The sequence below is a fragment of the Eulemur rufifrons genome, chromosome 3, assembly GCF_041146395.1.
Source record: "Eulemur rufifrons isolate Redbay chromosome 3, OSU_ERuf_1, whole genome shotgun sequence".
NCBI classification, from domain to species: Eukaryota; Metazoa; Chordata; class Mammalia; order Primates; family Lemuridae; genus Eulemur; species Eulemur rufifrons.
In genome coordinates this window covers 84,386,558-84,402,614 of record NC_090985.1, presented here as the reverse complement: position 1 = coordinate 84,402,614, position 16,057 = coordinate 84,386,558, and the positions used below count along the sequence as shown (strand labels likewise).

The following is a 16,057-nucleotide window of genomic DNA, read 5'->3' as shown; positions in this document are numbered from 1 at the left end:
ACAACATGGATGGACCTTCAGGGCATTATGCTAAGCCAATTAAAAAAAGACAAATACTAAATTCCACTAATATAAGGTATCTAAAATAGTCAAACTAATAGAAACAGAAATACAAGGATGACTGTTAGGAGATGGAGGAGGGGAAACAGAGTTGCTGGGAATAGAATTTCAGTCATGTAAGATGAAGCTCTAGAGATCTGTTGTACAACAGTGTGCTTATAGTTAACAATACTGTAATGTATACCTAAAACTTGTTAAGAGAGTAAATTTATGTTATGTTTTATTTACCACAAACACATCCACCAACCTGAAAAAAAATCTCCAAGGAAGGACCAATTAAAATAGTTGCATATGTAATAATTTATTACTGCATAATCCATCTCAGCCCACAAAATAGTCATATTTCATTTTCCCTCATTCTACTAGTACAACCGGTTGGGGAAATAGGATAATTCTTACTCATTTGTTTAAAAAATAAAAAAACCAAACAACTCAAAATACCTGTGAAAAATGTACTTTAAATCTATACCAACCAGTGAATGACAATAATAAAAAGAACAGTTGAATAGTGGTGTTTGTGCCCTTATATCTTTTATTTATTTCTATGTTTAAATTAGTATACATAAATCTGATTTTTAGCCATTTGTAATAGTGAATAAATGCTAGACACATAAGTAAATTATAATACAATTGGAAACTCTTAGTCTGCTCTCCTTACCACATATTTAATTCATTTCTCAAAAATTAGCAACATTCTTCAAACTAAAAACAGTGAATTATATGTAAATATTAGCTCATGGAAATTTAAATGTACCTGGCAAATCTTAGATATGAGTTGTTTCAAAACCAATATATCCAATATCTGCACAGCACTAATATAAAGTGTAAATGTGCTTTCTATGTTATACATTCTAAGGTATATTAGAATGCTATTTCTACATATCTATTTAAAATCATTAGGGAAAACATTCAACAGTAATTAAAGATCATAATAAAAATAATTATAAAAAGTCATAAAATAATTTTTTTCCTAGGATTTCAAAATGTACCCTAGCTGACAATCTGTATAGATTCTTTATCCTTACAGAAACAAAGAAGGCTCTAGAAAGCTAAACTTACCAAAGTTTAAGAAAGTTAACAGCTCACTACTCAAATTTTCTTTAACACACTAATGTACTTTCAGAAAGCAAACAAAAATATTGTAAATAATAAAGGTTACAAGACAGGTTGTAATTTGCAATCCTTGTACAAGAAAGCAAATGTACTCACTCAATTATTAGAATACAAATTTTAAGTTCTTAAATTAGGGCAGTATTCGTCTCTGACATAAAACCGTTATACAAGGCTAAAGGCTAGGCATCAGAAAAATTTGACAAATATTTATTTTACATAAACTAAGAACAAGCATTCTGCTCAGAACTGCTGCAGGTGCAGGTGATGAGTTGATACAATCTCTGCCACCAAGAAATGTATCTTTCAATCGGGTAAGAAAAAGAGAGGTACACAAAACACTAATCAGAATAAGACTAGACGGTACAAGAAATGATATGGAGTGTCAAAGGAGATGAGTTCATATTGGTGGGGAGATTAAAAAGTGCTTTGTGAAAAATGCATTATTAGAGATGGGACTTGGAGAATGAGTAGTAGAGCTGTAATGGTAATAGAAACAGGTAAAGGAAGCCATTTGTATAGAGATGAAAGAATGTGAATAATGACACAAATGCAAAAAAGGAGCACAAATAATGACACGAGTACGTACTGGCAACGACAAGTAGTCTGGGGTAATGGTCTTAGGGTATACACACCTATGAAATGGAATATGAGAATAGAGGAGAAGGCCCAACTGGTCAGACCTGGGTCTTGGTGAAGGCCCCTTGCCACTGGACCGTCTACTGGATTCCCTGTTGCTGTGCTCTATAAACCTAAAACAGCTGCCACACTCCAGCCTTACAGCCTATTAAAGGTGAGCAGGCCGGGCGTGGTGGCTCACGCCTGTAATCCTAGCACTCTGGGAGGCCGAGGCGGGTGGATCGCTCGAGGTCAGGAGTTCAAGACCAGCCTGAGCAATGAGCGAGACCTCGTCTCTACTAAAAATAGAAAGAAATTATCTGGCCAACTAAAATATATATAGAAAAAAAAATTAGCCGGGCATGGTGGCGCATGCCTGTAGTCCCAGCTACTCGGGAGGCTGAGGCAGTAGGATTGCTTAAGCCCAGGCGTTTGAGGTTGCTGTGAGCTAGGCTGACGCCACGGCACTCACTCTAGCCTGGGCAACAAAGCGACACTCTGTCTCAAAAAAAAAAAAAAAAAAAAAAAAAAAAAAAAAAAAAAAAAAAAAAAAAAAAAAAAAAAGGTGAGCAGATGTCAACTAGCTGAGAGGAAAGAGGAGAAAGTAATTCCAGGCAGAAGACTCAGAGGCAGGAAACCACTAACACACATGTGCCTGTGCCTGTGCCTGTGCGTGTGTATGTCACACGCCAGGGGATGCAGGCGCAAGGAGGTTGTGGGTTGGAACAACGGAGAATATGGCAGGACTGGAGACAGATCACAGAGGGACTTCTCTGCTATAGTGAGGGTTCTTCTTTTGGACTTTGTCATAGACACTACTAGCAGTCATTCAAGTTGGCGGAAATGACCAATCTGGCTCCCTAAAGGGGGTAACTTAGGGAAGATCTTTAGCAGCTTCTTGTGGCCCAGGGCTGCTCCCGCGGGCACAGTGGTAGATATGACTACTACTAAGCCCCAGCATTAGAAGAGGCAGGAGTGGGTGGCACACTCTGCCCTTTGACAAGTACAAGGGAGGGCTGAGCAGCCAGGAAACGTGGGTGTTCTTCACTAAAGCCAGGGGAGGAGGCGGGGCTAGCACACAAGGGGAGGGCTGGCACCTACAGGGCTCCGCACAAGGGCTCTTAGCTGCAAAGCGTGCCCATTGTCACAATATGACTCCGAGTTAAGTCATTAGTGACAATGTCATAAGGGACATTTTAATAAAAGATTTCATATTTAGAAATTTCTCTTTGTGTTTGAATTTGCACTGAGTTCTTCTGAGGATGTTTCCCATCTTTCTGTCTAGCTCACTGCTGGTCTGTCATTGTGGGTCTCTCTTACTGTCTTTCTATCTCTGTCATTTTGTCATTTCCTCTCTTCACTTCCTCCTGCTCCTTCTAAGTCCCCTCAAGAAGTTATAAAAATGAATGAAAGGTTATTTATAAAACAAAGTTTATTATTTCTTGTTATAGATAAGACATTTTACAGTTTTCTAGCATTTATTGTAACTTTATTTTTTCTTACTGTTTTATTAGTTATGCATTCCCCACCCCCTAGAGTCAGTAGCATTAACAAACCCAAACATCTCCTATTCCCAGTGCAGGGTATCGCTAGAGTCTAGGGAAGATGGTAGACAACGTCAAGGCAACTCTGCTGAAGATGGTTAGGGGTCTCTCATTTTATGCCAGCTTCTCCAAATTCCAACTACTCTCCTATCTGGTCCTGACCTGTTCCTCTGCTGAAGATGGTTAGGGGTCTCTCATTTTATGCCAGCTTCTCCAAATTCCAAATACTCTCCTATCTGGTCCTGACCTGTTCCTTTCAGCCACCAACCCAGCCAAATGATTTAATTTATCTTACTCTGCAGCCCAGCAGTCTGGGCACACAATGCATGCCATTGAGCACTTTTGTGCCCCTCTCAGCCTCCTCTAGTCCCTGTTTGGAATGTTCCTCCACACCCCCAGCCCCACTTTTCTAACTATTAAGTCTTACTCTTACAGCAAGGCCCAGTTCAAATTTATTCCTCCCTAAAGCCTCCTCCTTTAATCATACTTTATTTCCACTGTCCCCTACAGTCCCATAGCTAGTCGTTTATAAGCCGATTTCCCCCCAAATGAGTGAGAGCTCCAAGGGAAAGAACCATTGATCACTGGATTCCCCCCAGTGAATAACAATATGCCTTATATCTAATATGTTCTCAATAAAAATTGAGTGAATGTTTGCTCTTGGATGAAATTAATACATACAGTATTGATGTATGATCAATGTTATACATCAATGACAGAAATAATTTCTTTTCATACCAGTACAAGGTGCTCAAGAAAACAAGAAATGTCTACTTGCTATGGTGTGAAAGCCAGTTTAGGTCTTGAAGTGAGAGCTCGTGTCATAAATTGTTAAAATCCTAAAGCATTAGGGCATATTAAATTATTTAAATCCTCTTTATCTGAAAGCTGTTAAACAAAAAACTTCCATGTACTGAAGAAATAAAATAATAAGGGGATCCTAGAAGGAAATGAGAACAGGAATTCCATCCCTGCTCACTAATTTTAAGGATTTCATTAATAATATGAGCCATTAATCCACATGAAAATGTATGAAAGTGAATTATAAGCAGTTCAGTGGAAAAATATTTTATCTTCATTAAAGCTTGCAATATCAAGGACATACTGTTGATCACAAGTTATAAAGGCACACCTCATTTTATTGCACTTTGCTCTATTCCACTTTATAGACTTTACGTTTTTTACAAACTGAAGGTTTGTGACAACCCTGTGACAGGCAAGTCTATCAGCACTATTTTTCCAACAGTACACGCTCACTTCACACCTGCCACATTTTGGTAATCCTCCCAATATTTTAAACTTTTTTTTTTTTTTTTTGAGACAGAGTCTCGCTTTGTTGCCCAGGCTAGAGTGAGTGCCGTGGCGTCAGCCTAGCTCACAGCAACCTCAAACTCCTGGGCTCAAGTGATCCTTCTGCCTCAGCCTCCTGAGTAGCTGGGACGACAGGCATGCGCCACCATGCCCAGCTAATACTTTCTATATATTTTTAGTTGTCCAGCTAATTTCTTTCTATTTTTAGTAGAGACGGGGTCTCGCTCTTGCTCAGGCTGGTCTTGAAATCCTGAGCTCAAACGATCCTCCCGCCTCGGCTTCCCCAGAGTGCTAGGATTACAGGTCTGAGCCACCGCGCCCGGCCTAAACTTTTTAATTATTATTATATCTGTTAGGATGATCTGTGATCACTGATCTTTGATGTTACTATTATAATTGCTTTGGGGCATCATGAACCATGCCTACGTAAGTGTGTTCTGAATGCTACACCAACTGGCTGTTCCCTGCCTCTCTTCATCTCCTCGGGTCTCCCTATTCTCTGAGACACGACAATATTGAAAATAGGCCAATTAATAAGCCTACAATGGCCTCTAAATGTTCAAGTGAAAGAGAGTCACATGTCTCTCACTTTAAATCAAAAGCTAGAAATGATTACCCTTAGTGAGGAAGGCATGTTGAAAGCTGAGATAGGCTGAAAGCTAGGGCTCTTGCACCAAAGTTAGCCAAGGTACAAATGCAAAAGAAAAGTTCTTGAAGGAAATTAAAAGTGCTACTCCAGTGAATATGCAAATGATAAGAAAATGAAACAGTCTTTTTGCTGATACAGAGAAAGTTTTAGTGTCCTGCATAAAAAACCAAACCAGCCACAACATTCCCTTAAGCTAAAACCTAATCCAGAGCAAAGCCCTAGCTGTCTGCAATTCTATGAGGAAGCTGCAGAAGAAAAGTTTGAAGCTAGCAGAGGTTGATTCATGAGGTTAAAGGAAGATAGCCATCTTCGCAACATAAAACTGCAAGGTGAAGCAGCTGGTGCTCATGTAGAAGCTGCAGCAAGTTATCCAGAAGCTCTAGCGAAGATCACAGATGAAAGTGGCTACATTAAACAAAAGATATTTAATGTAGACAAAATAGCCTTACATCAGAACATGACATCTAGAACTTTCATAACTAGAGAGGAAAATCAATACCTGCTTTCAGAGTTTCAAAGAACAGGCTGGCTGATTCTCTTGTTAGGGCTAAAGCAGCTGGTAACTTTCAGTTACAGCCAATGCTCATTTACCATTCAGAAAATCCTAGGATTCTTAAGAATAACGCTACATCAGCCAAGCATGGTGGCTGATGCCTGTAATACCAGCACTTTGGAAGGTCGAGGCAGGAGGATGGCTTGAGGCCAGGAGTGGGCAACAAAGCAAGATCCTATCTCTATAAAAAAATCAAAGAAAAAACTTAGCCAGGTGTGGTGGTGCACACCAGTAGTCCTAGCTACTCAGGAGGCTGAGGTAGGGTGATCACTTGAGGCCAAGAGTTCAAGGTGACAGTGAGCTATGATTGTGCCACTGCACTCCATCCTGGGCGACAGATAAAAAGAGAGAATAATGCTAAATCTACTTGTGCTCTAGAAATGTAACAACAAAGCCTGGATGTACATCTGTTTATGGTATGGCTTTACTGAGTATTTCAGCCCACTGTTGAGACCTACGGCTCAGAAGAAAAAAAAAAAGATTTCTTTCAAAATATTACTGCTCATTGACAATGCACCTGGTCACCCAAGAGCTCTGATGGAGATATAAAAGGAGATAAATGCTGTTTTCATGCCTGCTAACACAACCTCCATTCTGCAGCCCATGGATCAAGGAGTAATCTCACTTTTCAAGTCTCATTACTTAAGAAATACATCTCACAAGCCTATAGCTGCCATAGGTAGTGCTTCCCCTGATAGATCTGGGCAAAATAAATTTATGATTCTAGATGCCATTAAGAGTATTTGTGATTCATTGGAGGAGATCAAAATACCAATATTAATAGGAGTTTGGGAGAAGTAAGAAGTTGATTTCAACCCTCATGGATGACTTTGAGGGGTTCAAGACTTCAGTGGAGGAGTTAACTGCAGATGTGGTAGAAATAGCAAGAGAACAAGAATTAGAAGAGGAGCCTGAAGATGGGACTGAATTGCTGCAATCTCATGATCAAATTTGAATGGATAAGGAGTTGCTTCCTATAGATGAGAAAAGAAAGTAGTTTCTTGAGATGGAATCTACTCCTGGGGAAGATGCTGTGAACACTGTTGAAATGACAAAGGATTCGGCATATTACATAATTTTAGTAGATAAAGCAGTGGCAGGATTTGAGAGGACTGACTCCAATTTTGAAAGAAGTTCTACTGTGGGTAAAATGCTATCAAACAGTATCACATGATACAGAGAAATCTTTAACAAAAGAACACTCAATCAATGTGGCAAACTTCATTGTAGTCTTGTTTTAGAAACTGCCATAGTCATCCCAGCCTTCAGCAGCCATCAACACCGAGGCAAGACCTTCTATCAGCAAAAAGATTATGACTTGCTGAAGGCTCAGATGATTATTAGCAATTTTTAGCAGTAAAATACTTTTTATTAAGGTGAGTATATTGTCTTTTTAGACATAATGCCATTGCACACTTAATAGACTATAATGTAGTGTAAATGTAACTTTTTTTTTTTGGAGACAGAGTCTTACTCTGTTGGCCAGGCTAGAGTGCCGTGGCGTCAGCCTAGCTCACAACAACCTCAAACTCCTGGGCTCAAGCCATCCTCCTGCCTCAGCCTTCCAAGTACCTGGGACTACAGGCATGTGCCACCATGCCTGGCTAATTTTTTTTCTATATATATATTTTTTAGATGTCCATATAATTTCTTTCTATTTTTAGTAGAGACGGGGTCTCGCTCTTGCTCAGGCTGGTCTCGAACTGCTAAGCTCAAACCATCCACCCGCCTTGGCCTTCCAGAGTGCTAGGATTACAGGCGTGAGCCACTGCTCCCAGCCCGTAAACGTAACTTTTATATGCACTGGGAAACCAAAAAATTCCTGTGACTTCATGCATTGTGATATTCACTTTTTTATTGCAGTGGTCTGGAACCGAACCTGCAATATCTCCGAGGTATGCTTGTACTTATTCTTCTTCTGTAGAACAGAAACAGTATCAGCCTCCCCAATTAGGAAAGAAAGTTATTTGCTACCCATGACTATTGTTTATTAAGTTACAGAAGACAGAATTTCTAAACATTTATCACCATCACCACACCAAATGTATCATGCTTCAGTATCAAATGTTGCCGTGAGGGTATAGACCTTGGTGTGAGACTGCTTGGATCTGACCCTATTGCTACACTTAGTGGCTGTGTGACTTTGTCAAGCTACTTCACCACCCTGTGTCTCATGTTCCCTACCTGTAAAAGGGGAAAACAATACACCTATGACACAGTGTGTTTTGAGTATTAAATAGGTTATCAAATCCAAGTACTTTTAAAAAGTGCATGGCATATGGTAAGAACTATTTAGGTCTTTAATAGCATTAAAAACTCTCCAAGAAAATTTAGTCAGTTACAACAAGTCTAACTTAATTACTAAGTAACTAACTTAGTTAATAACTAAGGGACTATGAATGTGGGCCAAAGGAACTATGAATGTGGGCCAAAGGAGAACCATCAGCTTGTATGGAATTCCATATTTAAAGGCAATCACACTATTAGCCTCAAATTCTTGTGTGTACTTGCTCAGTTTCTACAAAGTCCATTCCAGTGTGAATGCTCTTGCAGGACTAGCATCTACCTAACACGCGCCTCATAAAGTGCTATGTACAAGAGAACGCCTATTAATTTAAATACCTGGTAATTCCCCCTCCAAATTTCCATCCTTTAGGCCATTTAAAAATACCCTTTCTTCTTTCTCTTTATGTATAAAGCAAATGGAAAGCTGAGTACCGGCTGAAGAAAGAGCAGATTTGAGGGGAAGAACCCATCAGGCCTGGCCAATGCACTGTAGGTTCTGAGACTGGAGGGGGGTTCCATAAAGAGGACCCCAGCTTTCCTGATAGCGTGTTCTTTGGGATGGCACCTCATGCAAGAGTTTAACATCTCTAGGCCACAAATGCAGGCTTAGTATATAATGATCATCTTCTCATGAGATCCCAATTCACTTGATTTACGCTAGGTATTGATGAAATACAAATTAAGTTTGGATAGTGGGTGTAAAGACAGTAGTTGGATTTTATTTAAGGTGACTGCTGGGGGGAACAATTGGGGGACCAAGGGAGACATAGAGTGAGACAGAAGGGCCTGACTTATGTGTTGCCCTTAAACCTTGGCTGGCTGTCAGCTGCCCAGAGAAATCAAACTGGTCTAAACAAAGCTGTTGGTAGAGTGGTACCCATGGGCTGTGCAGAATTTCTGACACCAGAAAAATTTTGCTTTCCTCAAATAAGGCTGTGGGGAGAATATTAATAGCCACCCCTCAACCTTTCTTTTCTTTCATTTTCCATGTGAAGAGGTTCCTGTCTGAAGATCTTAGCATAGGTGAAGGGGAAAAAGGCACCTTTCTGCTTAATGTGGGAAAGAAAACTCTTGAACATTTACTACAACAGGTACTTGCTGAGTGAGTGTAAACAGTTCAGAATTTTTTCAACAGCGCTAAGGCCTAGGTGTTGCTATAGTTGAATTCAAGGAGGTAAAATAATTTGCCCAGGTTCAAAAAGCTCATAGTGGAACCAAGATTCAGACCCACCTTCTGATTCTGCTCTTTTTAAAAAACAATTTATTAAACAAGGAATATTCTTAAAATATTTGATTAGTTGAGAACTTAAAATATATTTAAACTTTTCATTTGGTATTAAAGTTTTGCTTCCCTTTTCAAACCATGATACCTTTCAAATTAGCAGGAACATTATTATAAAAATAAGACGTGACAGGGTGTTTATTATGCTGCTCCTTGGGTGGCTGTGCAGGCAGCCTTGTGATTAACACTACAGTTAAGGCATGGCACGGTCCCAGCGTGACACATCTTAACATGTTTTATGGTTTGAAAGGGGAATTACCAAGGTTTTGCAAACTTTAAAAACTTGTGCAAGACCTTCATTGTGGTTAAAAAGGTATGTATAATTGTTTTAAAATGTAGAAGAAGTACTATCCTAACATGCAATGTTCATAAACTTGAATCATTCCAAATCCTTAGAAACCTGAAACAACAAGCTTAATGTTTTCTCTACTACAATAGTATCAGCAACTAGAAATGCAGAGACTTCAAAGCACTGTATAACTTTAACCAGTTACTTCTCCTAAGAGTTCTAGGAACATTATTTTACCCATTTGCTGACACCAAAAAATGAGGACAAAATTGAGATTAAAACTGAGTTTTTGATAACTAGTGAACCCAAAGGGAAAAAAAGAGGAAAGAGATGAAGGGAGACTGAGGTAGTCACTGAGAGAAGAAATCCCTTCGATGCTGACTATTAGGATGATAGAATTCTGATGGAGAATTCAGGAAATAAAGATTGATTTTCAGAGTGGCTTGGTATTAGAAACTGTGTTGTATATATTATATGTATGTTTTTAAGTTCTTAGAAGACAGAACTATACTTGAAAACTGTTTTATACAGAATTTAGCTCAACTGTCTATGGCCATACCACCCTGAACGCACCTGATCTTGTCTGATCTTGGAAGCTAAGCAGGGTCGGGCCTGGTTAGTACTTGGATGGGAGACTTTAGCTCAGCAATGTATGCATCAAAATGGAAAATACTAAGATGATAATATGCTAGTAGGATTTTATGATAGGGGCAGATGCTTTCAGGCTCATATGCCTATAAAGACAAAGATGTGTTATTTTTCTAAAAGATGCCTTTTCTATATACTATATACAGTGTAGATCAAAAAAGTATGAATTCTAAGAGGATGCTTTTAAGACGGATTACAAAAGAGAATTATCTCCCTATCCCTGAAGGAAAGCAGCAAATACTTCAAGAGCATATACTGGCCCTGAGCACCAAGACATTGTTCACACATGCTGAATAAAGATTTATAAAGATTTTTTTTTTTTTTGGCAGCACAAAATAATGTTTTTTAAAATATTGTTTTCTTAATATTTTTCTGTAGGCAAAATTATCAAAGAAGAGAAGCATAAAATGATCTCAGAAAGCTGTCATGTTCTCTGTTTTAACTCCACAAAAGAATTTTTACTAGAAGGTTAGAGCCTTTCAAATCTCTTGTCATTCAGGTTATGAAATTCTAATCTACCGGCATGGCCAGTTGAGGCTCAGACTTAATCAAATATGCTGACGAGCTGAAACAGGAGGGGGTTCACTCCCATACCTCAATCACTTGCTGTTTAAGATATGAAAACTCCAAGGTGGAGGAAGGAGAACCAGTGGGCACCTAACTGAGTTTACTAGATGAAAAGTTACATCACCCTAACTCACCTCAGTTCTCCTCCTCTGTCTTTAGGGAATGGTTGAATTTTATATAAAGCCTATTTATAAACCACTGCAAGTGATACTTGCATTCATCTTGCACTGTGACATCATTTCCTCATCAATAATTTAAGCATAAGAAATGGATTAAAGGGACTCTGAAGGGCCTTCTCACACATGGAAAAACAGAAACCAATTCGATGCTCCAAAATATTAATTCAGTCCTCTTACCTTGCTCTTTGATCTGACGAATTTGCTTCACAGTTTCTTTTAAGATTGCACATTTGTCAGGTTTGAAGTTAAAGTTGTCTATATCATTAAAATTTGCAAAAATCAGCTCAGCAAGTTCTTCTATATATTTATTTTCCTGTTCACGATTACGTTTCTCAGTGTTCCTTTTGGGGCTAAAAGGAGGAAACACGTTTATGATGTATTTGCAAAAGAGCTATTATGAAAAAGATAAACATGGGAAACAAATTTAAAAGAAAGCAAACAAAAGTTACCTATATAAACACAGAAGTAGTTTGGGGGTAAAAACCCCAATTTTCCCAAGGTGTTAACGCGCTTTTTAAAAACCAAACTTAGCCTAGTTTGTAACTATATGTCTACTTGTGCAATTATTTGTTCAATGTGCTTAACGTCTCCTGTTGGACGATCAGCTTCACAATGACAAAGATCAGGGTGACTGTGCCCGCCGTTGTGCTTAATGTAGTGCTTGATACAAGTGGGCACTGAATTTATTGTCAAAATAATAAAGGAATGCTTTAAAAAGGTAAGGGAGGTTACATTTATAAAAATTTAAAAATTTATTTATAATTTGCAACAGAAAAGAAGTGATGATTTTTGGTAAGACATAAAAAATAATAAAAATGGCCAGGCATGGTGGCGCACGCCTTTGTAGTCCCAGCTACTCAAGAGGCTGAGGCAGGAGGATGGCTTGAGCCTGGGTGTCTGAGGTTGCAGTGAGCTAGGATCATGCCACTGCACTCTAGCCAGGGCGACAAGTGAGACCCTCTCTTTAAAACTAATAATTATAAAAATAAATCTATATAATTTCATGTATTTCTTTAAGAATGTTAGTAATCAAAGCAAACAGCCTTTTTAGATAATGCCAAAAGTCACAATACAGCTAGAAACAAAAGTGAAACTGGCCCAGGACATATGTTAACTGTCCAGGCTGAATGACATGAAAAATATAAACAAACAGTCCAATTTCAAACAAAGTTTTTGAAAGTTAATGAAAATGGAAAATACAAAAACTGGCAAACCTCCTCATTAAAATTTGACAAAATAGAAACTCAAAAGTTTCTCTGGTAACAACAGTGGATAATTATTTTTGCAAGTGCAGCAGAGGGCCCACTAATGACATTCAAAACAATACAATAAGGAAGAAAAGCAAGTTGTTTAATGCAGTAGCATTCTGTAGTTTTATATATAAATATCTGTATATAATACTAACTTTAAAATTTTAGAAAATTACAATAGCCTTGAAAATATTCATCTCCAAATATCAGTTTTATTTTCATAAAGTACTAAGCCTAAGACATAACACAATTTCTCAATTTTAAAGTATTTTTATGATTTATCCAAGATCACCCAGTGAGGTACTGGCACAGCAGGGACCAGAATTTGGTGTTTCTCTAAACCTTATTTTTACCCCTAGCATCTGCTTTATGAAGGATAGGGAAAGGGAGAGAGTGGCTGGAACGCTTTAGAACAGCCCCGTTCCCACTCTGGCCCCTCCACCTCCCCCTTCCCTCCCCCCTCATCCCACCATCCTACGCAACATAATAAATAAATGACAAATAAATGAGAAAGGGGAGCTGTGTTACAAAACGCCCTGAGACTCTCAGGGAGAGGGCTCAGAGGCTGCTCCAGCACAGCACCAGCACCGGGAGGGAAGGAAGCTGCCCCACCCTCTGGAGCAGTTCCCATTCTACCCAATTGCCTGCCCAGGTAGGGCTGCAGAGGATTCAAGGCTGTCTGACAGACAGAAGGTTGTGGTTTGCCAGGAAGTACTAGGGAACCTAGAGGAGCTGGGGGCTGGGATGTGGAGAGTGGAGATTTAATAGGCTTGATGTTTTGCTTGGCAACCAAGAGGGGAAAAGGGAATATAAAATATTGGCTTTTTGCCCTTTCTCCTTCTCTGCCTCTCTTGATGACTTTTCCTAGCCCTCTTCCCTACTATTACCCTGTTTGATGTTTTTACTGGCCATTAGATAGAAGCTGCTGTTTTTATTTAACTTTTAAAATCATTTATATGATTTAAGACTTCAAAACGTGAAGTCTTTCTTCAACCTTTGTTCCCTATTTTACTAATTCGCATCCACCAAATTAGGTAACAAATATTAGTGTTTCTTGATTATCCTAAAACAATACAAATTCAGAATCTTTTTCTCTTCCTTGTTTATACAATCGGTTGTACTCCATAAACATTCTCTAAACCTTGCTATTTTTCTGTAACCATATTCTTAAGAGATTTTTTTCGTATTAATCCATAAAGAACGTCCTCACAGTTGCACTGTGTTCCAGGTTATATACATACCATAGTTGTTTAAACAGTTCCCTATGAACATTTAGGTTTTTGTTTTTCCTAATCTTTTACAATTATAAACAATGCTGTAAAAGAGTAAACTCATACATACATCACTTTGCATGTGTGAAATATACCATAGGAAAATTCCTAGAAGCAGAACTGCTAGTTCAAACAGGATATGCATTTATAAATTTGATATTGCCAAATTACCCTGCATAGACATTGTAACAATTTACATTTCTACTTACAATTCATAAATTGAAACTTGCTTTAAAATTATTTGTTTTGTTCACTAAAGAGCCACAATTTTTGTCCTCGACTCAAAAGTGGATTTAACATTTCATGTCGTTAAAAAATAAAACAGGCCAGGCGTGGTGGCTCACACCTGTAGTCCCAGCTACTGGGGAGGCTGAGGCAGGAGAATTGCTTAAGCCCAGGAGTTTGAGGTTGCAGTGAGCTAGGATGATGCCACTGCATTCTAGCCAAGCGACAAAAACAAAACCAAAAACAAACAATACAATAAAATTATTAGCAAATCTTTTTATTACAGTACCTTCTAGTTGTTGTAACATTCTATGATCTAACAGAATAGAAAATGTGAAAAGCTCAAGATTACTAAATGAACTGTAAGGGCCAAATACACAGAGGATATCAGAGGTATACAGCTTTCCTCTCGTAAAGAAGTATAAAACCTGTAGCTGATTAGCATATTCAAATGTAAGCTAATACATATTTAATTATTTAACTGTTAGGGAGGAAAACCAAACACAATATTTGAAAAAGTAAAATCAATGCTAAAACAACAAAGAAGCATGCCTGTAGCTTTAATAGACAATACTGATTCTTTTTCTCGGCAAGAATCTTACCTGGGTCCAAGTTGGTCAGGACATTCCTTGCGCTTTCTTGTCTCTGCCCTGGATGGGTCAGAGGTATTTTCTCCCATCCCACTCATCTTGAACACATATCAGCAACTAAAACAGAAAGAAGAGAGGGGAAAAAGGTGAAAAGAGCCGATGATAAAGTTTCTGATCATTGTACCAACAATAAGAGAACTTTCACTCCAATCAGAAATTTGATATAAGTAACACATTGTTTTATGTGCCTGTGTAATTTCTAAAGAAAAAGCTGTCTTTTTTTTTTTTTTTTTTTTTTTAACCTTGCTTAACATAAAGGTGAACATTTAAAAAACAAACAAGCCTACCTCATTGGACCCAAACTTTTTAAACAGGAGTTGTATTTCAACAGCACCGGGAACTACCATCTGGTAGCCCTGGGCTTGGGCTGCCAGCCTCCAGTTTCAAGAGTGATCTTGCACCATGTGGAAACTACAGGTGTTGTAAGGGGCTCCTCCCAGTCTCTCTTTGGGGTTGGCCAATGTGAAGTAGGTGCTGCAATATCTCACCCATGACAGACAGCCGGGGAAGAGGCAGTGCCACCACACTGAATTGAAGGTTACCAAATTTAGCCTAGTAGATTCGAGATCCTTGTCGTAGCCCCAAGTTCCCGCACAAAGCCTCCTAACCAACGCCCCTCAAATGAGGGAACTTCCTTCCTCCCTCACTAGGCTCCCGTACCTGGCTCTCCTGTGGCAGCTCCTTCTCTGCTCCTCCCTTGGCACCCTCTCCTGATGGCAGCTCGCTTCCCTGCACACCCCCGCCTTGCACACTGCAGGGTGACTTCCTCTCTCACATCCTGCCACCCCCGAACTTTCCTTCCCTCAGTTGGTTCTAGCTGCTCTCACTGAAGGTCTTAAGATGCAACCAAAAAAATCAGGGGAACTTTACTGACCCTGAGGGGGAAGGACCATTATTGGCACTTGCTTGCTGAATTTCTTTCAGCAAGAAAATAAAAGGACATACCATAAGAATCACTAACACAATCAAAAAAATATTTAAGGAAGCAAAAACAAGAAAGTGAAAGAGGTTTAAGTTCTAAAAGAGTTAAACGGAGAGACTTACAAAGACTTTGAGGAATCTGTAAAAGACTGTTACTCAAGATGCTTAATAACTGCTTAGCAAAACAAAACATCAAGGCCGGGCGCAGTGGCTCACGCCTGTAATCCTAGCACTCTGGGAGGCCGAGGCGGGTGGATCGCTCAAGGTCAGGAGTTCAAGACCAGCCTGAGCAAGAGCGAGATCCCGTCTCTACTAAAAAAATAGAAAGAAATTATCTGGCCAACTAAAATATATATAGAAAAAATTAGCCGGGCATGGTGGCGCATGCCTGTAGTCCCAGCTACTCGGGAGGCTGAGGCAGTAGGATTGCTGAAGCCCAGGAGTTTGAGGTTGCTGTGAGCTAGGCTGACGCCACGGCACTCACTCTAGCCAGGGCAACAAAGCGACACTCTGTCTCAAAAAAAAAAAAAAAAACAAACAAACATCAAAAAAACAATGCAGCCCAAAAAGTTCAAGTTAGCATTTAAAAGTCTTTCCTAGAGCTCCAATACTATGCTGTCTCCCCTTCCTTCTGTCCCCCAGGT

The 16,057-nt window shown here is 39.1% G+C and overlaps 1 protein-coding gene across 5 annotated transcripts in view; it reads right to left on the bottom strand.

The window, feature by feature from the left end:
• Positions 1-16,057, bottom strand: part of NCOA2 (nuclear receptor coactivator 2) — a 265,072-nt gene that overhangs the window by 83,681 nt on the left and 165,334 nt on the right. For 4 of the 5 annotated variants that reach the window (XM_069465528.1, XM_069465526.1, XM_069465529.1 and 1 more), the window contains exons 3-4: positions 14,445-14,549; positions 11,274-11,446 (exon numbers count right to left, since the gene is read on the bottom strand). In XM_069465528.1, coding sequence (XP_069321629.1) covers positions 11,274-11,446; positions 14,445-14,530 — 259 coding nt within the window. In that variant the 5' untranslated portion in view covers positions 14,531-14,549. Of the gene's footprint in view, positions 1-11,273; positions 11,447-14,444; positions 14,552-16,057 lie in introns of those variants that run through there. The other variant, XM_069465530.1, reaches the window with a different exon arrangement.